The sequence below is a fragment of the Giraffa tippelskirchi genome, chromosome 3 (assembly GCF_054371585.1).
Source record: "Giraffa tippelskirchi isolate mGirTip1 chromosome 3, T2T-mGirTip1v1.2.pri, whole genome shotgun sequence".
Classification (NCBI taxonomy): Eukaryota; Metazoa; Chordata; class Mammalia; order Artiodactyla; family Giraffidae; genus Giraffa; species Giraffa tippelskirchi.
Genome location: NC_137277.1, coordinates 43,066,040 through 43,086,301, shown reverse-complemented (window position 1 = coordinate 43,086,301; position 20,262 = coordinate 43,066,040). Strand labels below are relative to the sequence as shown.

At 51.8% G+C, this 20,262-nt stretch overlaps 3 protein-coding genes and 1 long non-coding RNA gene across 7 annotated transcripts in view; 2 read left to right on the top strand and 2 right to left on the bottom strand.

The window, feature by feature from the left end:
- Positions 1-6,076: 6,076 nt before the first annotated feature.
- Positions 6,077-7,034, bottom strand: SEBOX (SEBOX homeobox). The gene is made up of 3 exons (XM_081580449.1): positions 6,952-7,034; positions 6,625-6,785; positions 6,077-6,457 (listed from the first exon to the last, which is right to left on the bottom strand). Exons 1-3 carry the CDS (start codon positions 6,980-6,982, stop codon positions 6,077-6,079), a joined length of 573 nt encoding a protein of 190 aa, XP_081436575.1. The 5' UTR covers positions 6,983-7,034.
- Positions 6,164-12,499, top strand: LOC145542162 (uncharacterized). The gene is made up of 5 exons (XR_014079629.1): positions 6,164-6,460; positions 8,067-8,216; positions 10,819-10,862; positions 11,832-11,980; positions 12,181-12,499. It is a non-coding gene; the product is annotated as an uncharacterized LOC145542162 (long non-coding RNA).
- Positions 8,358-11,324, bottom strand: VTN (vitronectin). Of its 2 annotated transcripts, none has more exons than XM_081580411.1 (8): positions 11,131-11,324; positions 10,918-11,037; positions 10,515-10,841; positions 10,296-10,435; positions 9,878-10,034; positions 9,528-9,680; positions 8,773-9,132; positions 8,358-8,553 (listed from the first exon to the last, which is right to left on the bottom strand). In XM_081580411.1, the coding sequence occupies exons 1-8, from the start codon at positions 11,192-11,194 to the stop codon at positions 8,441-8,443; spliced, it is 1,434 nt and encodes a 477-aa protein (XP_081436537.1). In that variant the 5' UTR covers positions 11,195-11,324; the 3' UTR covers positions 8,358-8,440. The 2 variants fall into 2 exon arrangements, with proteins under 2 accessions (XP_081436537.1, XP_081436538.1); XM_081580412.1 differs by having other exon boundaries at positions 8,773-9,129; positions 11,131-11,293.
- Positions 12,500-12,877: 378 nt separating the features above from the next.
- SARM1 (sterile alpha and TIR motif containing 1) overlaps positions 12,878-20,262 on the top strand; it is a 24,433-nt gene continuing 17,048 nt past the window's right edge. For all 3 annotated transcript variants that reach the window (XR_014079618.1, XR_014079619.1, XM_081580406.1), the window contains exons 1-2: positions 12,878-13,698; positions 19,570-20,188. Coding sequence is in view for 1 of the 3 variants with exons in the window: in XM_081580406.1 (XP_081436532.1) it covers positions 13,229-13,698; positions 19,570-20,188 (1,089 nt within the window). In the remaining 2 variants the exon portion in view is untranslated. The remainder of the gene's footprint in view (positions 13,699-19,569; positions 20,189-20,262) is intronic.

Genomic DNA, 20,262 nt, shown 5'->3' with positions numbered 1-20,262 from the left:
TCCATTCTCATTAAAGAAAACATTTCATACACTGACCTAAAGATGTCTGGGCAGTTCTGATGATCTGCATCAGGGATCAGCAAGAAAAGAGGTGCTTTAACTAGTCTCGGCCATGAAAGAGAGTGAAATAATGCCATTTGCAGCAACATGGATGGACCTAGAGATTATCATACTAAGTGAATTCAGAGAAAGACAAATGTCATACAATAATCACTTATATGTGGAATCTAAAAAAATCATACAAGTGAACTTATTTACAAAACAGTAACAGATTCACAGGCTTAGATAATAAACTTATGGTTATCAAAGGGGAAAGGTGGTGGCTGCTAAGTCACTTCAGTCGTGTCCGACTCTGTGCGACCCCAAAGATGGCAGCCCACCAGGCTCTGCCATCCCTGGGATTCTCCAGGCAAGAACACTGGAGTGGGTTGCCATTTCCTTCTCCAATGCATGAAAGGGAAAAGTAGAAGTGAAGTCGCTCAGTCGTGTCCGACTCTTAGCGACCCCATGGACTGCAGCCTACCAGGCTCCTCCGTCCATGGGATTTTCCAGGCAAGAGTACTGGAGTGGGGTGCCATTGCCTTCTCCGAAAGGTGGGGAGGGGGAGGGATAAATTAGGTTGAGATTAATATATACACACTAAAGGAAATCAGTCCTGAATATTCATTGGAAGGACTGATGCTGAAGCTGAAACTCCAATATTTTGGCCACGTGATGCGAAGAATTGACTCACTGGGAAAGACCCTGATGCTGGGAAAGACTGAAGGCAGGAGGAAAAGAGAATGACAGAGGATGAGATGGTTGAATGGCCTCACCAACTTGATGGACATGAGTTTGAGCAAGTTCTGGGAGTTGGTGATGGACAGAGAAGCCTGGTGTGCTGCAGTCCATGGGGTCGCAAAGAATCGGACACGACTGAGCAACTGAACTGATAAGATCGATAGTCAACTAGGACCTATTGTATAGCACAGGGGAGTCATTATTCTCTCATAACCTAAATGGGAAAAGAATCTGAAAAAGTGTGTAGGTATAACTGAATCACTTTGTTGTGCACATAAAACTAGCAACATTGCAAATCAACTATGAAGTGTGAAGTGTACAGTCTCTCAGTCATGTCTGACTCTTTGCGACCCCATGGACTTTATATTCCAATATAAAGTAAATTTTTTAAAAGCTAAAGGCAAAGGAGAAAAGGAAAGATATACCCATGTGAATGCAGAGTTCCAAAGAATAGCAAGGCGAGATAAAGCCTTCCTCAGTGATCAATGCAAAGAAATAGAGGAAAACAATAGAATGGGAAAGACTAGAGATCTCTTCAAGAAGATTAGAGATACCAAGGGAACATTTCATGCAAAGATAGGCTCAATAAAGGACAGAAATGGTATGGACCTAACAGAAGCAGAAGATAATTAAGAAGAGGTGGCAAGAATACACAGAAGAACTGTACAAAAAAGATCTTCATGACCCAGATAACCACAATGGTGTGATCACTCACCTAGAACCAGATGTCCTGGAATGTTAAGTGGGCCTTAGGAAGCATCACTACGAACAAAGCTAGTGGAGGTGATGGAATTCCAGTTGAGCTATTTCAAATCCTGAAAGATGATGCGGTGAAAGTGCTGCACTCAATATGCCAGCAAATTTGGAAAACTCAGCAGTGGCCACAGGACTGGAAAAGGTCAGTTTTCATTCAATCTCAAAGAAAGGCAATGCCAAAGAATGTACCAACTAGTGCACAATTGCACTCATCTCACATGCTAGCAAAGTAATGCTCAAAATTCTCCAAGCCGGACTTCACCAGTATGTGAACCATGAACTGCCAGATGTTCAAGCTGGGTCTAGAAAAGGCAGAGGAACCAGAGATCAAATTGCCAACATCCATTGGATTATCGAAAAAGTAAGAAGAGTGCCAGGAAAACATCTGCTTTATTGACTACACCAAAGCCTTTGTGTGGATCACAACAAACTGGAAAATTCTTAAGAGATGGGAATACCAGACCACCTTACCTGCCTCCTGAGAAATCTGTATGCAGGTCAAGAAGCAACAGTTAGAACTGGACATGAAACAGACTGGTTCCAAATCGGGAAAGGAGTACGTATGTCAAAGCTGTATATTGTCACCCTGCTTATTTAACTTACATGCAGAGTACATCATGCAAAATGCTGGGCTGGATGAAACACAAGCTGGAATCAAGATTTCCGGGAGAAATATCAATAACTTCAGATATGCAGATGACACCACCCTTATGGCAGAAAGTGAAGAAGAACTAAAGAGCCTCTTGATGAAAGTGAAAGAGGAGAGTGAAAAAGTTGGCTTAGAGCTCAACAGTCAGAAGACGGAGATCATGGCATCTGGTCCCATCACTTCATGGCAAATAGATGGGGAAACAATGGAGACAGTGAGAGACTTTATTTTCTTGGGCTCCAAAATCACCGCAGATGGTGACTGCAGCCATGAAATTGAGACGCTTGCTCCTTGGAAGAAAAGCTATGACCAACCTAGACAGCATATTAAAAAGCAGAGACATTACTTTACTGACAATGGTCCATGTAGTCAAAGCTATGGTTTTTCCAGTAGTCATGTATGGATGTGAGAATTGTACTATAAGGAAAGCTGTGCACCAAAGAATTCATACTTTTGAACTGTGATGTTGGAAAAGACTCTTGAGAGTCCCTTGGACTGCAAGGAGAGCCAACCAGTCCATCCTAAAGGAAATCAGCCCTGAATAGTCATTGGAAGGACTGATACTAAAGCTGAAACTCCAATACTCTGGCCACCTGATGCAAAGAACTGACTCCTTGGAAAAGACCCTGATGCTGGGAAAGATTGAATGCAGGAGGAGAAGGCGACGACAGAGGATGAGATGGCTGGATGGCATCACCAACTCGATGGACATGAGCTTGAGTAAGCTCTGGGAGTTGGTGAAGGATAGAGAAGCCTGGTGTGTTGCAGTCCATGGGGTCACAAAGAGTCGGACACAACTGAGTGACTGAACTGAACTGAACTGAAAACTTAACTATTCAGTAAGATTCCCACCAAAAAATAAATAGGTATAAAAATTAAAAACTACCCACAAAAAAAAGTGCTTGATTCATATGTCAGAGATCTTTGAAATACATGCCATTGTTCATCTCAATTATGTCTAATAATAAAATCCTATATTGGATACAACTTAAATATCAGTAATAGGATGATTAAGTAGATTATAGCAATAGATACATTTTTAAAGTATTATACAAAATATTGTGCAAAATAAATTGCTATACAACCCTGGAACATTACAAAAATCAGCTATACTGAACACTGAAACTTCTTTGGAGAGTCACAGCTGTCTTTTTTTTTTTTTTTTCACTGCATCAGGCCTTAGTTGACACATGTGGAATCTAGTTCCCTGACCAGGAATGGAACCCGGGTCCCCTGCTTTGGGAATGTGGAGTCTTAGCCACTGGACCACGAGGGAAGTCCCCACAGCTGTACTTACCTGTGCTAAACTCCGTGGCCAGGGTCCCCATATATCCTTAAGCTTTCATAGTCTCCATGAACCTGGATTCAGGTTGGGAGACTTCCAAATTTTAGATACAGAGCAGACCTTTTCCTTTTTATTTTTTCTTCGCTGTTTAGCTTTCAGGATCTTAGTTCCCCAACCAGGGATCCAACGTGAGCCCAAGGCAGTGAAAGCACCAAGTCCTAGCCACTGGACTGCCAGAGAATTCCCATGGAGCTGGACTTCTTAAACAGCTTCTGACCCAGGGCAGTTTCTCAGGATGCAATTGGAGTCATTCCCCACATACTCCTCTTTCTTGGTAAGGCGTGCTCACATGATCCCAGCCCCTACTCACAAGCGAACAGACTGCTGTAGCATTGAGTAATTTGAGTCGTGTGTTTGTGACCCCATGAACTGAGCCTGCCAGGCTTCTCTGTCTGTGGGGATTCTCCAGGCGAGAATACTGGAGTGGGTTGCCATTCTCTTCTTCAGGGGATCGTCCCAACCCAGAGATCACACCTGAGTCTCCTGCACTGCAGGCAGATTCTTTACCCCTGAGCCACCAGGAGCTCCTTTATGGGCCAATCAGGCTTCTCAGGTGGCTCAATGGTAAACAATTCAGCTGCCAAGGCAATAGATGTGGGCTCGATTCCTGGGTCGGGAAGATCCCCTGGAGAGGATATGGTAACCCACTCCAGTATTCTTGCCTGGAGAATCCCATGGGCAGAGGAGCCTGGAGGGCTATACCCCTTGGGGTCGCAAAGAGTCAATGACTGAGCATGCACACACACACACACACACATGCATGGGCCACTGTGCTGGCTTCTGGAGCTAAAGCAGCCAAAGCCTTAGTGCCTCCTGAGGAAAGGGCCATGGTACAGGTGACCCTCATCTGCAAGGGCAGAATCAGAAATAGGAATCAGGTGGCCTTTCCTCTGCTTCTCACCCCACTTTGGGAACTCTGCTGGCAGCCACTTCCTCTGTCTCACCATACCATGCTTTCTTCAGTGCAGTCTGGGTCCCGGGCTTCCTGGGGAGCAAGGGGAGTCCTTGCCAGAAGCCCAGAGAAACAAGAAGCTTGGGACCTTCCCAGTTTCTCATGTCCCGCTGTATGGAGCATGCTAAGTCCCTTCAGTCGTGTCCAACTTTTTGCGACACTGTAGACTGCAGCCCACCAGGGTCCTCTGTCCATGGGATTCTCCAGGCAAGAATACTGGAATGGGTTGCCCTGCCCTCCTCCAGGGGATCAAACCTAGATCTCTTACATCTTTTCCATTGGCAGGTGGATTTTTCACCCCTAGCGCCACCTGGGAAGCCCGTTTGGAGAAGGAGTGGAAACTAGCGTCCATTGAGAGCTTTTATTAATACAATGTGTCATGCACCGCGTGAAGCCCTTCACCTCCATTATTGCTTCTTGTTCCCAAAACAGGAAATGAGTATTACCATCCCCATCTTTTCAGGCTCCTAGACTTCTGGAGAGTTCCAAGACTACATAGCAGCTAGGATTTGAATCTAGCACAGACCAATTGCAAACTCCAAGCTCCAGAAGCTGAGCAGCTCCAGAAGCTCAGGGAGCTGGAGTGTCCTGGAACAAGTGGGCGCAGGAGCAAGGGGTGCAGCTGAGGCTTCCTTCTTTCCAGGGTCTGTCAGCCAGAGCCCTAAGCCCTTTGATTAACCCTCCTCCCTCTAACTAATCCTGGCAGAAGCCTGGGTAATACCACCCACCCCGAATCTGCACGGAACCTGGCCCTATTTAGGGATTAGGTGATGGAGATAAATTTCAAATGCAAATGGCCCCCATCCCAATTCATTTGCAGCACAGAACAATCCAGATTAAGGTACAGAGTTGGGGTTTTATTTGAAGATTAGTTGGTATTACAGATGACAGTGATATCAAAACCCAATGCCGCCAACATGCACGCTCCTCCCCACCGCATCCTGAATCTGTCAGGTTGTCTCTGTAGCCCCAGGTCAGAGGGCAGCCAATCTCATATTTGTGAAAATCAAATCAACATAAGCCCTGGGTTCCTATTTCTACTTTATGACTTTAATATCACTCCCTCTTCAGATCCATGGCTCTGATTAATTTGTCCAGGTGGCAGGAGGACAGAAGAGGGGGGCCCTGAACTATAAAAGAACTGGTCCCTGCAGTCTAAAATTAGGATCAGCCCTCTCCCAGCTTACTTAACAGTCAGGTAATGGCCTAAAGGGCCCTTGGGTACAGGGTGATGGCCCATTGTCCTTTGGAGGGAGTAAGTATTGTCAGCTGGGATGAGAAGAATTGGGAAACTGCAGAAGTGGAAAACATGGGCTTCTATCTCATCCCTCTGTAGGAACCTGCTGCCAAGATGATGAATGAGGAGGGTGCTAGATAGCAGGAGCCAGGCTCCCATCACGCCATAGAATCCATATCTAGGCTGGTATGGAGGACAGTGGAAGGGAGGGATCCCTGAGCTAATACTTTCTTCCCGTAAGAAAACTCCCTTGTGTAAAAGGAGGGTTCAGGAGATCCACTTCCAGTGTGTTCAGTCCTAAGGGGCAGAGTGGGCTACAGGAGTCAGAGTAGGGGTCTTGCAAGTCCTAGACCTAGGTTAGGAGTGGTCCAGGTTGGTGACAATGGATGAGGCATAGATGAGGTCAGACAGGCTGCTCAGTGAGGTCTGGGGAGCAGCTCGCTCAGAAGAGAGGTGGGCCCCGGAAGACCCAGCTGGTGCCCAGGGGGCTGCAGCTTTAGCCCCCACCCAGCCTTGCCCTGGGCCCAAGCCAGGAGCTGGGCAGGAGGCGTGTCGACACACAGAGGCGCACTGAGCTGTGCTGTTGGAGGCTGGAGGCTGGCCAAGGGTCCGGGGCTCCGGGGACCGCTGGACGGTGTCCAGAAGAGAACGGGATCTCTGGGGAGGCTCAGGCCTGGGGCTTAGGCCTCCTGGCTTTCTGTTTTTGATTCTCTTGGCTCTGCGGTTCTGGAACCACACCTGGTAAGGAAAGAAGGAGCCTCTTCTGGTTCCAGCATCCCCTCCCCCCAGGTACAGGGAAAGCAGAATCTGGAGGCAGGATACCCAGAGAGAACGGACTGTGGGTCAAGCTTAGAAACTCACTGTGAAAGTGCACCCCCATCCTGAGGGGAGTAATCGCAGCTCACCTGTATCTTGGCCTCAGGAAGAGAGGTGACCCGGGCCAGGTGCTCACGGGTGCCGATGTCGGGGTAGGGCCGTGCCGCAAACACTCGCTCCAGCTCCAGCAGCTGCCCTCTGCTGAAGGTGGTCCTCTTTCTCCGGTGAGGACCCAAGCCACTGGCATGGCCTGCAGGCCAGGGTGTGGGGTCAAGCCAGGACTCCCCGTGAGAGCCTCCACCCCAATCTCAAAGCCCCCAGTAGACCCTGAAGCCCCTACTCCCCACCCCTCTTCAGCCTGCCCCATCACACCTTCCCCACGTCCTCCACCTGCCCATCCTTTCCCACCAGATCACCTGCCGGAGATGCATCCACTGGGCTGGTCATGGAGCCGGCAGAGTGAGGAGCCAGACAGCCATGCCAAGGCTGTGCCCACACCAGTCCCCTCCGAGTGTGGGGTTTTATCCTGCTCAGAGGTCTGGCCCCGCCTCCAGGAGGGGGGAATCCCGGAGGAAAAGGGGCCTTGTGGGAATATGGGTGGGGCATCCCTGCTCCTCCGGGGCTTCACCAAAGAGGCTGGCCTCATCCCCGCATCCTCACACTTCAAACTCTGGCAGTCTGTGTCTGAAATCCTGTACTTTATGAAAATCCACCCATGGTCCCATCCAGGAAGGCATGGATGCTTCCAGGGCTTTAGCTGCCCCTCCTGGGGCCTGGGGGGCCGGCTGCCTTCAGGGGAGACTGGGTGGAGTCCTATCCCACGACTGAGATGGGGCTGAGGAAGCTAGAGAGGATGTGGAGGACGATGAGGGACAGCAGATGAGTTGGAGCTACCTTCCCCTCAGCAGGATGGGGAGCAGATGTCACTACTAGATCACCCTCGGGTGTGCTTTAGAGTTGGCCTGCTCCCCTGGCCCCCTAAGAGCCCAAATGGACTTCCTAGAGTCCAGGAACTTGGAACCAGAGGAGGTTCCACAGGTACATTTGGTGGGGGGAGTTTAAGAAAAATGTTATTACAGTGTTCTCATCCTTTGAAGTCTTCTGGGCCACTTTTCTAAAAGAGATGGGTGCATTTGAATTTCCTTTCGGTCCCTGCCCTTCCCTGTGTCTCCTGCCGCAGTGCCCTGCACCCCAGACCCAAGACAGAGACCTCAAAACCCCATCATTGTAGGGATAGGTTTGGGGGAGCACAGTGATCACCTTCCCAGGGGCTCTTGAGTGTCTGAGCTAACAGCATTTCAGGTCCAGGATGGGCAGAAAAGCTAAGCCACAGTCCACTACCTCCTGACCCTCTGCCCCTTCTAAGATCCAGGTCAATGACAAGAGGCAAAACAAGCCCCGGGCTGGGTAGGGTGGCTTGGTGACTCCTGTCATCCTTAAAGGGGTTTAAGTCCCTGCTTAGCTGCTGGTGGGTTGTTGGGGACTGCTTGGTGTGGGAGGAAGGCTTACACTCATGAGGCTCTCCCAACAGGTTTTCTGGCTCACTGAGAGGGCCTGAGCCCAACACAGGCTGGACACAAGGAGGATCTTCTCTGTCCCCTCCCTCAAGACATCCTGACTCCCCGACTTCCCATCCTTTACCCAGGCAGACTGCTGCCTCCTGCCTCTCCACATTGGTCAGGCCAGTGGTCCTTTTTTCTTTTTCTTTTTGGCCACACAGCATGGCACATGGGATTTTACATCCCCGACCAGGAACTGAACTCATGCCCCAGTATCTTAACCACTGGACTGCCAGGGAAGTCCCAAGACTGTAGTCTTAAACTCAGGGTCAAGGGATCTTTATTGAGCTGGAAGGAGGATGCCGGAGTAGGGAGCAGCAAAGGCCAGCTGTCTGGACTCAGACTGCTATGCATGGCCAGGGACTGGACAGCCCAGCCAGTACTGGGCAATGGAGCGTGGGTAGGGAGGGATCACAGTGTCCACTCGCCGCGTGCGAAGGTTCACTCGGTAGTACTTGTCTGCAAGAGAGGTCGGGAGATGGGGCGTGAGACACAGCCTGCCCATCCTTCCCTAAGAAGACCTGGGTGTCTCCTGGAAGGGTGAGTGAACATCCACCAGGCACCTGAGGACTCCAGGCCTGCCTCGTCACCACTCAAGGGCTGTGGTCAACCCCCAGGGACCAGGGACAGCAGGATCAACCCAGCCAGACCAGCTACAGGGCAGGCAGAGTCTCCCACCTTCTGAGAAGAAGTAGACACTCTGGATGGGCTCACAGGTGGCAGGCACAAGCCAGTCCATCTCGTAGTTATCATAGTTGTTGACTCCCAGGCCCAGCTCCTCGCTGGAGAACCAGGACAGCCAGGGGGACCGAGATCGCCGGTAGGGGTAATGGCTGCGGCCGCGGCCACGGCCTCGGCCACGGCTTCGGAGTGAGCGGTAGCGTTTGCGATGGCGGCGTGCAGATTTAGTCATTTTGGCCCGGGGGGTGCTGGGAGCCGAGCCTGAGACGTAGATGTGGCCGGCCATGGCCGCATCCAGTCGTCCTGGCAGACCAAGCCAGTCGCGGCTGATGAGCCGGCGCTGTCCAGCACCACCTGCTGTGAGGAAGGGGTGAATGCAGAGCCTCGGCGGCCAAGGATGGGCTGTGTCTGCCTTGTTCAAGGACAGGCATCAGGCTAGTGGCAGAGCCCAGCATCCTGGCCTTTACCCTGGCCTCCCTCCACCATAGCCCTCCCCGGTTGCCCCAGTCACAGCCCCTCCTCCTGCTGGCTGTGCTAGGCAAAGTCCACAGTGTGGGGTCTGAGTGGCGGCAAGCCTCCCCCCACCAACGTCAACAGAAGCAAAGTCTGGCCTGAGCAACCTGAGCAAACAGCTTTCGATCAATCTCTGCACAATTGCAGCCTCTCAGGCCGGCTCGGCCCTCCCTCTACCTGGGGGCTCCCAGCCCCCTGGACCGGGAAGCAAGACTCTCCCTCCTGCCTTCCCTCCGTACCAGAGGAACCGCCCCAGAAGAGAAGTCGGAAGATGTCCTCCCAGCTGTCCCGCTGCATCAGGGCAAAGTGTTTAAATGCAGCCGGCTGGGAGCTGCCTTCACACTCCTCTTGACTGGGCTGCTGCTGGAACACATATTCCCAGTAGTGGTTGCCTGGGGAGGGATGGCCATGAGCAAGACTGGAAAGCCCCGAGGCTGTGGAAGTTGGGAGCTCCCAGTTGGGGTGGGAGTAAGGGAGGTGGGCTGTGGAGGGGAGGTGGGGGATAAACTGAGGCCAGTCCCCAGTGAAGTGTGGAAGAAACCCAAGACTGCTCCACTGTCTGCACACCCTCCCACTCATCCCTGGGTACCCTTGAAGAAGTAGACCCGCTCCCGGCCGTTGTAGCTGTGAGCGGGGAGGGCCAAGGCTGCGTCCACGTCATTCGGAATACCCCTGAAGCCATCCGAGATGTTTCGGGGGAAGTCAGGCTCCAGGACACCGTCCTCAAAGCGCCAGTACTGACTTCCCTAAGGGGTTGGGGAGGAGAAGAGGGTAGGCAGGCAGTTGGCTGTGCACAGAGGCGCAGAATCTGCCAGTCAAGGCGGGCAGCTCTAGTTCCAGGGTTGTCGCCCAGGAGCTGAAGCCTTGAGCTTTTGTGTGCTCACAGAGCCCCAGCCAGGGACCACAAGCCCGAATCCAGCCTTCTTGCCCACGCTGGTCCTGGGCACAGCCACTCTCAACCTCTATCCAGATACTCTCAGATACCCACAGCCCCCTGGGCCTGGCACCTTGAAGAGGTACGTCTTTCCCTGACAGTTGACACGGGTGAAGGCGGCATCAATAGGCCCCTCGATGCCCCAGACATCTCGGATGAGTTTGGGGTATCCAGGCCTCACTGCCTTTTCATCCAGCTCATAGCAGAACAGCCCTGGAGGAAGGGATGTCATGTGAGGGGGGATGCCCCTGGGACCGACCCCTACCCCCAAGTCCTGCCCACCTCGAGTCACCTCGGAAGGCAAAGAGGGAACCATTCTTGAGGTCGGTGAAGGCATCAAAGGGTTTCCCACTGCATGTTTCCTCCTCTGCTGGGGACTCGGAGATCCCTAGGTCACTGGTCCCCACCTCAGGCTCTGAGTCTCCCCGCCCAGGCGGTGGGGCTTCTTTCTCAGGGGGGAGAACCGGTGCCTGGAAGGGAGTCTCTTGGGTCTGGGCCTGCAGAACGGAGGCCAGGGTGGGGCTCTCGGGCTGCGCTTCGACGTTGGCTGTCTGCGTCTCACTGTAGTCATAGAACCTGTACTCATCTTCTGGCAGATGGAACACATCCCCACGAGTCACTGCCGGCAGGGAGGGTGGAGGTGAGTCTCCAGCTGCACCGGGGACCCCAGGCCCGCCCAGCCGCTCTGCACGCACCTTGGGGCTTGCACTCAGCCGTGAAGTCGGCACAGCAGCTCTGGTAGTAAGAACAGAGCTCATCACACTGACACTTCCTGGTAGCGTTGAAGCCCTCAGTGCAGCGGCCCTTGCAGGACTCTGTGAGGAGAGGGTGTCAGCTGGCACGGCCAAGCCCAGGCTACCCTTTCCCACCCTACCTTGACCCCAATGGCCACCAACACCCTCCTGCACCTTGGTCAGCCACAACAGCCCACGCCAGTAGGGCCAGCATCAGAAGGGGCCTCAGGGACGTCATGGTGGGGCCTCCAGCCTCGAGCCTGGTGAACTAGGTTCCTGCGGTCCCTGCTTTGATGCCTGAGAAAAGGAGGAAGCGGAGAGACAGGGAGTGGAGGTGGGGGAACCAGAGAAGAGGAGCTGCCTTTTCTACTGCTCTGTTTGCTCCGCCTCCATCCCAGCCCCCAGTGCCCCGACCCCAGAAGCTATTGCAGCAAAGGGTCACGTTCCTAGAACTGTGGGTCTGGGACAGCTATGAACAGGATCCTTGCCAAGCTCAGGGACCTCTCTGAAGAGGACTAGTGTGGTGAACCTGGAGCGCAGAAAGAAGTCCCACTCTGCCGACCCACTGGCCGTGTGACCTTGGGCAAACCACTTTACCCACCTTAGTTCTCTTTTTAGGCAAATGAGACTAATCATATTTGCCTCATAGGGTGTTGGGAGCTAAAACTGACAAGAAATCCAACTCCGGGAGCAGCCCCAATTTCATTCTACTGCAGTGGTTATTGACCTGTGATCTGTTTGATGAGGCACATCCCTGGCTGGGTAGTTCACTCACCCCTTGTGTGTTTAGGGCTGTGGAAGAGGGGGTAGGAGCTGGGGAATTTTTTTTTTTGATCATAAAAGAACAAAGTTTTCATTTCTGGGTTCATCTCTAGGGTACATTGATCTCCCCAGGCCAGTCTTCTCAGCACAGTCCGTTGGGTGAATATTAACCCTTTGGAGTGGATAAGATTCCTGAGTCCTTTACGAATTTACTGCTTCTCAGCAGGCCACATCCCATCTCCAACCTCATCCTTTCCCATAGGTAACAGTTTTGGTCCTGTTCCCCACACTTTTCGGCTCTAGTGAGAAATAAGATCCCTCTACCCAGAAAATGCTCACTTGGCACAGAATGTCTAATTTCGTGCCCACTTTGAGGGGTCTATGGACCTCCTCAAGTCCTCCCACCACCTGGAGGAAGTTGTTCTCAGAGATTTCACTGATTTTTTTCTGTTCCGTTATCAGAGCGGAAAAGACCCTGATGCTGGGAAAGATGGAAAGCAGGAGAAAGGGGCAACAGAGGATGAAATGATTAGATAGCATCACCAACTCAGTGGACGTAAACTTGAGCATACTCTGCGAGACGGTGGAGGACATGGCATCTGGCATGCTGCAGTCCATGGGGTTGCAAAGACCCCAACACGACTTAGCAACTGAACAACAACAAATCAGAGGGGAGTGTGCCTTTGGGCAATCTTCTCTATGGACCTCAATCGGTTTGGCTGTTAAATGGGAGCACTAATTCCTACCTCGTAGGTATGATGAAGACTTAACTGAGAAACAACCATAAGGTGTCTCAAGAATTGTTATTATGATTGCATTAACAGTTAGTAGGGCAAGGGCACACTCAGTCTTGTTCCCCTCACGGTCTAGTGTCATTCCAGCGTCAAACTGGGGCAACAGAGGATGAGATAGTTAGATAGCATCACCGACTGAGTGGACATATATTTGAGTCTACTTCGCCCCTCCACCTCAGAACCCAGTAGAGGGGGCAGAGAACACGACGGCGGGGAGAGGCTTGGCCAGGGTGTGGGCGTGGCTGGGGAAGATTTGGGGGTGGGGCTACGCAGGCGGCAGGGGAGGAGCCCTGAAAGACTCAGAGGAGGGGCATCGGCTCGCGGTCCGCCTCTTCTCGGGGGTGGGGCTGCTGCAGAGCATCTCCGCCAACCTAGCAGGAACTGGAGTCATTCTTTGTTCTTGTTGCTGCCTCCTAAACCCTCCCGCGCCTTGGTCCAATTTCCTAGCCTTTCCCGCTCCTCCCTCCTGTCCCCGGCAGCTGGGCCCTGCGTCCTCCACCCCAACCTCTTCGTCCCAGATCCTGCGCTCACCCTTTCCCCAAACTTCTGTTCGGTACCCTTGCCTGGTCCCCTTCTCTCCACCCTCCCTCCTGCATCCTCCCCGCCCCCTCACCCCCGCCCCTGTCCTCTCTCGCGTCCTCCTTTTCCCAAGCTCTGGGTCGCTGCGCCCGGCCCCGCCCCTCCAGGCAGGGGATGTCCCCCGCAGCCCCGCGCCCATGGTCCTGACGCTGCTGCTCTCCGCCTACAAGCTCTGCCGTTTCTTCGCCATGTCGGGCCCACGGCCGGACGCCGAGCGGCTAGCGGTGCCGGGGCCGGACGGGGGTGGCGGCGCGAGCCAATGGTGGGTGGCGGGCGGCCGCAGGCCCCGCGAGTTATCGCCGGGGACAAGCACCGAGGTGCAGGGCGCCCTGGAGCGCGCACTGCCCGAGCTGCAGCAGGCGCTGTCGGCGCTGAAGCAGGCAGGCAGCGTGCGGGCCTTGGGAGCCGGCCTAACCGAAGTTTTCCAGCTTGTCGAGGAGGCCTGGCTGCTACCGGCCGTGGGCCGCGAGGTAGCCCAAGGCCTGTGCGACGCTATCCGCCTGGACGGTGGCCTGGACCTGCTGCTACGCCTGCTCCAGGCGCCGGAGCTGGAGACGCGCGTGCAGGCTGCCCGCCTGCTGGAGCAGATCCTGGTGGCCGAGAACCGGTGAGGGGGCCGGGCTGGGGCGGAGGGCGCCACGGGATGTGGGGTCACCTGGGTCTCCAGTGCCTCGCACTGTGCCTTTCCTGCCTCACCTCACAAATCCTTGCATTATATCCCTGTAGAGAACCAGCGTGTCCATTTTACAGATGAGGAAACTGAGTCTTGGAAGAGTTTAATGACTTGTATAGCAGTCACAGAGTGAAATAATGGTGCAGTCAGCATTCACTCCCAGAGCTGGTGGGGTGAGGAATGAGACAGGGAGGGGAGGAATGGAGTAGTAGGTCGTGAATCCGTCCCTGGTTCTGAGGATGGAGGCGGGATCCTCTGAACCCACAGCCCTTCTCCCCTTGGACTGGATATCCTTCTGTGTTACCTTCACTCTGCCATACCATCTCCCTCCCACTAAGAGGAGGACACATTGCTCAGAAAACAGGAGTGGGAATACCTTTCCTCTCTTCCCAGGCTGAAATGAGTGCTAACCTAAGGTTACTTGCTGCCTTCATGTCACCCCTAATCCACTTCCTGCTTTTCCTCTTTTTATTTTGCTTCATGTCACAGGGGCAGACATGATCTCATGCTCTGCCTGCTAATGGGGAACAGGAGATTTTCAGTTGGGATGATGGGTGGGGGAAGGAGGAACTAAAGTGTGGAGCTAGGCAGCTACATCTTCCCCACACAAACCAAGATATAGCAGGTGGGGTCCAACTGAAGCCTGGTGGCCCCTCTTTCCTGTCTCTCGGAATCTCTCCTGGAATATGAGGACCCCGACCCACTTTCTCTCCCCTCTCATGCTGGAGCAGACTAGACTTTCACACTCCAGTCTCACACTGAATTCTCAGACCCCTCAGGTTTAGATGGGTTTTGGAAGGGTCGCTGTCCATTTATGAAGCTCTCACAAGTGTGATGGACATGGATAATGGGCATTTTCAAAAAGTAAAGATAGCCTTGTGGTTGGTGGAAATGGTACAACTGTCAAAAATGCATGAATAAAGCAGTATAAGTTGGGAGACCAAGTTATGGTTGTTCAGTAAGTCATTAATCTTCCTGATGGAGATGGGCTGTGAATGTGAAGGGCTAGCAGATGGAGCAGGCACTCACTGGATGTGATGGGCCAGGGCCCAAGGGTGTGTCCTGTATGTGGGATGGGGCAGCTCTAACCTGAACTCTTAGAGAAAGGGTGCAACAGCTAACACCCTAAGAAAAGGAGGGGAAAACAATTTTCACCTGGTTCGGAATTACTGAAAGACGAGCCACACTAACCAGTGTCTCTGGTTACAAGAAATAACATTGCTGGTTGGCATCACTTCAGGACCAAGGACAGAACCCAGTGAGCCAGGTCCTGATCAAAAGATCAAAATCCTCACAAAGGCAGAATTTCCCCACCCCTACTTGGAGAGGAGACTGGAAGGGCAAGAAGGAAAGGAGTGTGGTGACACACTGAGAATTTGTGTTTATGAAATCTTTTCCTTCCTCCACCAACCAGCTTCCTCTTAAAGAAGTTTCTTCCATCAGTGAATCCACTCCTTTTGCCATTCTCTTTCCTGCAGCTCTCTTCTCCCTGGGGTGCTGCCACACTTACTGCCTGGGGGCTTAAGTCACAGCTTCACTGACCCTGAAATACCAGGAGAAGCCTGACAGGGTAGGGCCCTCTGAGCCTGGTCCCACCACACTCTCACTGTTAGTCCTCTAAAGTCACAACCTGGGGACTTCCCTAGTGGTCCAGTGGTTAAGAATCCACCTGGCAATTCAGGGCATGCAGGTTTGATCCTTGGTCCGAAAACTAAGATCCCACATGCCTCGGAGCTACTGGATCCCCTGTCCCGCATGCTGCAACTAAGACCTGACACAGCCAAATAAATAAGTAAATATTTAAAAATAAATAAATAAAATCACAGCCTGCCCCCTTCAGAAGACCATAATGAGGCAAATGACTTTTCCAAAAATACACAGTGAATGAGTGGAGGGGATGGGTTTTTAAAAAGAAAGAACGGGTGGGGGGGAAACTATTGCACTTAAATTCGAATGCAAAGTACAAAAAACGTACACATTTAAATGTTCTGTCTATCCAGGCCCCTTCCCTGGAGGCAAATTGGAGAAACAAGTTTCTTGTGTGTCTTTCCTGAGAGAGTCTGTACATATACAAGCACTAGCATATATGTGTATATTATCAATATATATACAGGCTTGTCTATGTGTGTATGTGTGCAGTTTACCCCTCCTTTGGAGTTGTGATTTGAACCCAGACTTACAGCCTTTCAGGCTACAGAAGAATTTGGAATTGAGTGAATAATTCTCACAAGTGCAAAGTTCAACTCTATAAAGATGCCAAGTGCATGAGGGCTGAAATGAAAACTTAGGAGTTCTCTTGCAGCCTAGTGGTTAGGATCCCAGGCTTTCATTACCATGACCCAAGTGTAGTCCCTGGTTGGGGAGCTGAGAGCTTGCAAGCTGCATGACAAAAAAGAAAACAGCATTATTACAAATTCAATAAAGACTTTAAAAATGGTCCTCATCAAAAAGTAAAATAAAGTTCTTATAGAATTCCTAAAAAAAAAATAAATAAAATTCTCTCTCTGAATTGCTGTTTTTCAACATGCCCTTCCCTTCACTGAGCCTCAGGAATGAGGGTGTTATTGGATTAGATGATTTCTTAAGCAATTCCTGGCTCTGATAAACTTGGAGTGTATGTAGTCAGATTGTTCTGGAAGCACAAAGTGCAGATGAAGGATCTTGAGCCCTGAAGACAAACAGATGTGAATTCAAATCCCAGCTGTGCCTCCCACCAGCTGTGTAACCCTGGGCATGCCATGTAACCTCTCTGAGCTTTGGCTTTCTCATTGGTTAAAGGAAGAACTATAGTCCTGACTGCCTGAGTGGATGATTGGAACCCATCTGTTCCTTTGGGCTGCAGAGAAGCTCAGTGATCACATCAGCAAAGCTGTCCTGGCCTCAGGCCATGTTCTGGGCTCAGCTGGGCCCTGCAGTGGACACAGAGTCACAACCACTATGGTCACTGTGATGCTCCCTGGGCAAGGACTCGATGGCTGGTGGGGCATGTAAGTCTTTGAGGGGCATCACTGGTGGAAGTCAGGAAGACAGGACACTTTCACTTCTGCTTGGAGTGTGGCAACTCTCCTGCCTGCTCTCCTGGCCTCCAAGCTCTCTCCCTTTGACTGTCCTCCCCACGACAGCCAGAATGAGTTTCCTAAAATCCATGTGTTACCAGGTCACTCGCCTTCCTGAAGCCTTTCAGTGGCTCCCCATTTGCTGTCAAAATGAAGTTCAGGGGCTTCCCTGGTGGTCTAGTGGTTAAGAATCTGCCTTGCAATGCAGGGGACACCGGTTCGATCCCTGGTCTGGGAAGATCCCATATGCCTCGGGGCAACTAAGTCCCAATACCACAACTGCTGAAGCCTGTGCACCTGGAGCTCCACAAGAGAAGCCGCCGCAGCAAGAAGCCCATACACCACAACTAGAAAGTAGATCCCACTTGTCACACTAGAGAAAAAGTCTGTGCGCAGCAGAAAAGACCCAACACAATCAAAAATACAAATAAATGAACAAAAATTTTTTAGAAAAATGAAGTCCAAATGTTTTGAGCTGGCTCAAAAGACCCGCAGAACTCTTTTCTCACTCTCCCTTGAAACTTCCAACTCAACCACTTGAAGTAACTTCTGCTTTTTTCCCCTTTCATGGGTGACAGCTGTTTTAATGTTTATTTCTCTGATTACTAATGAATTAGAGCATCTCTTTATTTGCTTGTTAATGTTCTGAATTTCCTTTCGTAAATTGCCCAATTGTATCTTTCACCCCTTTTCTGCTGGATTTGCCACCTTTTGCGTGTTGGTTTACCCACTCCAGTCCTCTTGCTTGAAAAATCCCATGGACGGAGGAGCCTGGAAAATCCCATGGACGGAGGAGCCTGGTAGGCTGCAGTCCACGGGGTTGCGAAGAGTCGGGCATGACTGAGCAACTTCACTTTCACTTTTCACTTTCATGCACTGGAGAAGGAAATGGCAACCCACTCCAGTGTTCTTGCCTGGAGAATCCCAGGGACGGCGGAGCCTGGTGGGCTGCCGTCTATGGGGTCGCACAGAGTCGGACACGACTGAAGCGACTTAGCAGCAGCAGCAGCAGCAGCGTGTTGGTTTGAATATTTGTTTATATATCCTTTCTACACATGAATCCCTTGCTGATTTTATATCTTTCCTTGTTGGTTTTAGACACTGCAAATATCTCTGACCTTCTTTCTCTTCCTGGAATATGCCATGCTCATCAGGCTTTGGGGCTTTTGTTCTTGCTGTTCTCTCTGCTCTTTATGTTTTTCTTCCAGATACTTGCAAGCAGGGGTCTCTGGACATTTAGCTCTCAGATATCACCTCCTCAGACATGTCCCTCTGCCCAGGCACTCTCCATTACGTCACCTGGTTTTGCTATCATTTTGATCAAATAACTATTATTCTGTTCACACATTGTTTACTTTACCATTTGTCTCCATATTAGCTGTGTATGAACTCCAGTCTCTCTTTGTCACTGTTTAACTTCAGCCCCTAGTTCAGTGCCTGGCACACGTAGGTTCTCAATAAATGATCTGTTAAATGAATAAATAAATACACTCCAGTCACAGAGCACAGAGTGAAGAGAAATTGGAAGGCAAGTCTAAGAATACGGTACTTCAAGTGACACTTAAAATGATAAAAAGTTAACATTTATGGAGTCTTTTCCATGAGTCAGGTACTGTGCCAAGTACTTTACATGGATTATTACATTGGTTCTCATAATAACCCTAAGGGGTAGGAATTGTTTCTATCTTGTTTATGAGATGAGGAAAAGAATAAAGGAAGGTACACAGGTCCCACAACTAGTATATGATAGAGAAGTTACCAGGACCCAGGGGATCTGCTCTAGAGCTAGAATTTTAAAAACTATTTTATTTAGTTTTTTGGCTCAACTGGGTCTTCGTTGCAGCATGCAGGATCTTCAGTCTTCCTTGCAGCATGTGGAATCTTTAGTCTTATCATGTGAACTCATAGTTGCAGCAACTGGGATCCAGTTCCTTGACCAGGGATCGAACCCCAGCCGCCTACATTGGGAGTGTGGAGTCTTAGCCACTGGACCACCACAGAATCACCTAGAGCTAGAATTCTTAAACCACCCCACATAATGCTACTCTAGGAAAGTGTGTCCTGGAGGAAATGGATGCGACCAGGATGCATGCAAGCATGCAATGCTTACTGATGCGTGTAAGCATTTAGTCATGTCTGACTCCTTGTGACCCTATGGACTGAACCCTGCCAGGCTCCTCTATCCGTGGGATTCTCCAGGCAAGAATACTGGAGTGGGTTACCATGCCCTCCTCTAAGGGATCCAACCAACCCAGGGGTTGAACCTGAGTCTCTTTTCATCTCCTGCACTGACAGGCAGGTTCTTTACCACTAGTGCCACCTGGAAAGCCCGTGGCCAGGATGGAGCATCCTTACAATCAGAGAAGTCTGTTTCTCCCTGGTGGCTCAGTAGGTAAAGAATCCGCCTGCAACACGGGAGACCTAGGTTGGGACGATTCTCTGAAGGAGGGCATGGCAAGCCACTCCAGTATTCTTGCCTGGAGAATCCCCATGGACAGGGACAGAGGAGCCTGGTGGGTTGCAGTCCATGGGGTCGCAAAGAGTCGGACACGACTGAGCGACTAAGCACACAGCACCAGAGCAGGAAGTGAGGGAGGTGAGGGAAGCAGGGAGGACTAGACTCACGTCCTAATTGACATTATAGTAAGGCCCGGAGGGGATAACTGACGAGGCCGTGACCCCCGTGAGGTTAAGACAAGCACCTCTGGCCGTGGCAACTCCTCATCTCCCTCCTATTTTCTCTCGGCAGGGACCGCGTGGCGCGCATCGGGCTGGGCGTGATCCTGAACCTGGCAAAGGAGCGTGACCCGGTGGAGCTGGCGCGCAGCGTGGCCGGCATCTTGGAGCACATGTTCAAGCACTCGGAGGAGACGTGCCAGAAGCTGGTGACAGCCGGTGGCCTGGACGCGGTGCTGTACTGGTGCCGCCGCACGGACCAGGCGCTGCTCCGCCACTGCGCGCTGGCGCTAGCCAACTGCGCGCTGCACGGGGGCCAGGCGGTGCAGCGGCGCATGGTGGAGAAGCGTGCAGCCGAGTGGCTCTTCCCTCTCGCCTTCTCCAAGGAGGACGAGCTGCTGCGCCTGCACGCCTGCCTGGCCGTGGCCGTCCTGGCCACCAACAAGGAGGTGGAGCGCGAGGTGGAGCGCTCCGGCACGCTGGACCTCGTGGAGCCGCTCGTGGCCTCGCTGGACCCCGGGCGCTTCGCCCGCTGCATGGTGGACGCCAGTGACACCAGCCAGGGCCGCGCCCCCGACGACCTGCAGCGTCTGGTGCCGCTGCTCGACTCTTCGCGCTTGGAGGCACAGTGCATTGGGGCTTTCTATCTCTGCGCTGAGGCAGCCATCAAGAGTCTGCAGGGCAAGACCAAGGTGGGTGCGGGTGTAGGGTAGAGTAGGGATGAGGGATTAGACAGAATCTGGGAAGGCTTCCTGGAAGAAATGAC

What these genes read in the sequence shown, in the direction of transcription:
- SEBOX (XM_081580449.1), bottom strand. Translation starts at nt 6,982, where the DNA reads ATGACCAGCCCAGTGGATGCATCTCCGGCAG. An exon ending in AGTGGATGCATCTCCGGCAG is followed by an intron (nt 6,786 to 6,951) that starts GTGATCTGGTGG and finishes CCTGGCCTGCAG; the next exon opens with GCCATGCCAGTGGCTTGGGT. An exon ending in TTCCTGAGGCCAAGATACAG is followed by an intron (nt 6,458 to 6,624) that starts GTGAGCTGCGAT and finishes TTTCCTTACCAG; the next exon opens with GTGTGGTTCCAGAACCGCAG.
- VTN (XM_081580411.1), bottom strand. Translation starts at nt 11,194, where the DNA reads ATGACGTCCCTGAGGCCCCTTCTGATGCTGGCCCTACTGGCGTGGGCT. An exon ending in GAAAGACGTACCTCTTCAAG is followed by an intron (nt 10,035 to 10,295) that starts GTGCCAGGCCCA and finishes CCAACCCCTTAG; the next exon opens with GGAAGTCAGTACTGGCGCTT. An exon ending in CTTCTGGGGCGGTTCCTCTG is followed by an intron (nt 9,133 to 9,527) that starts GTACGGAGGGAA and finishes CCTTCCTCACAG; the next exon opens with CAGGTGGTGCTGGACAGCGC.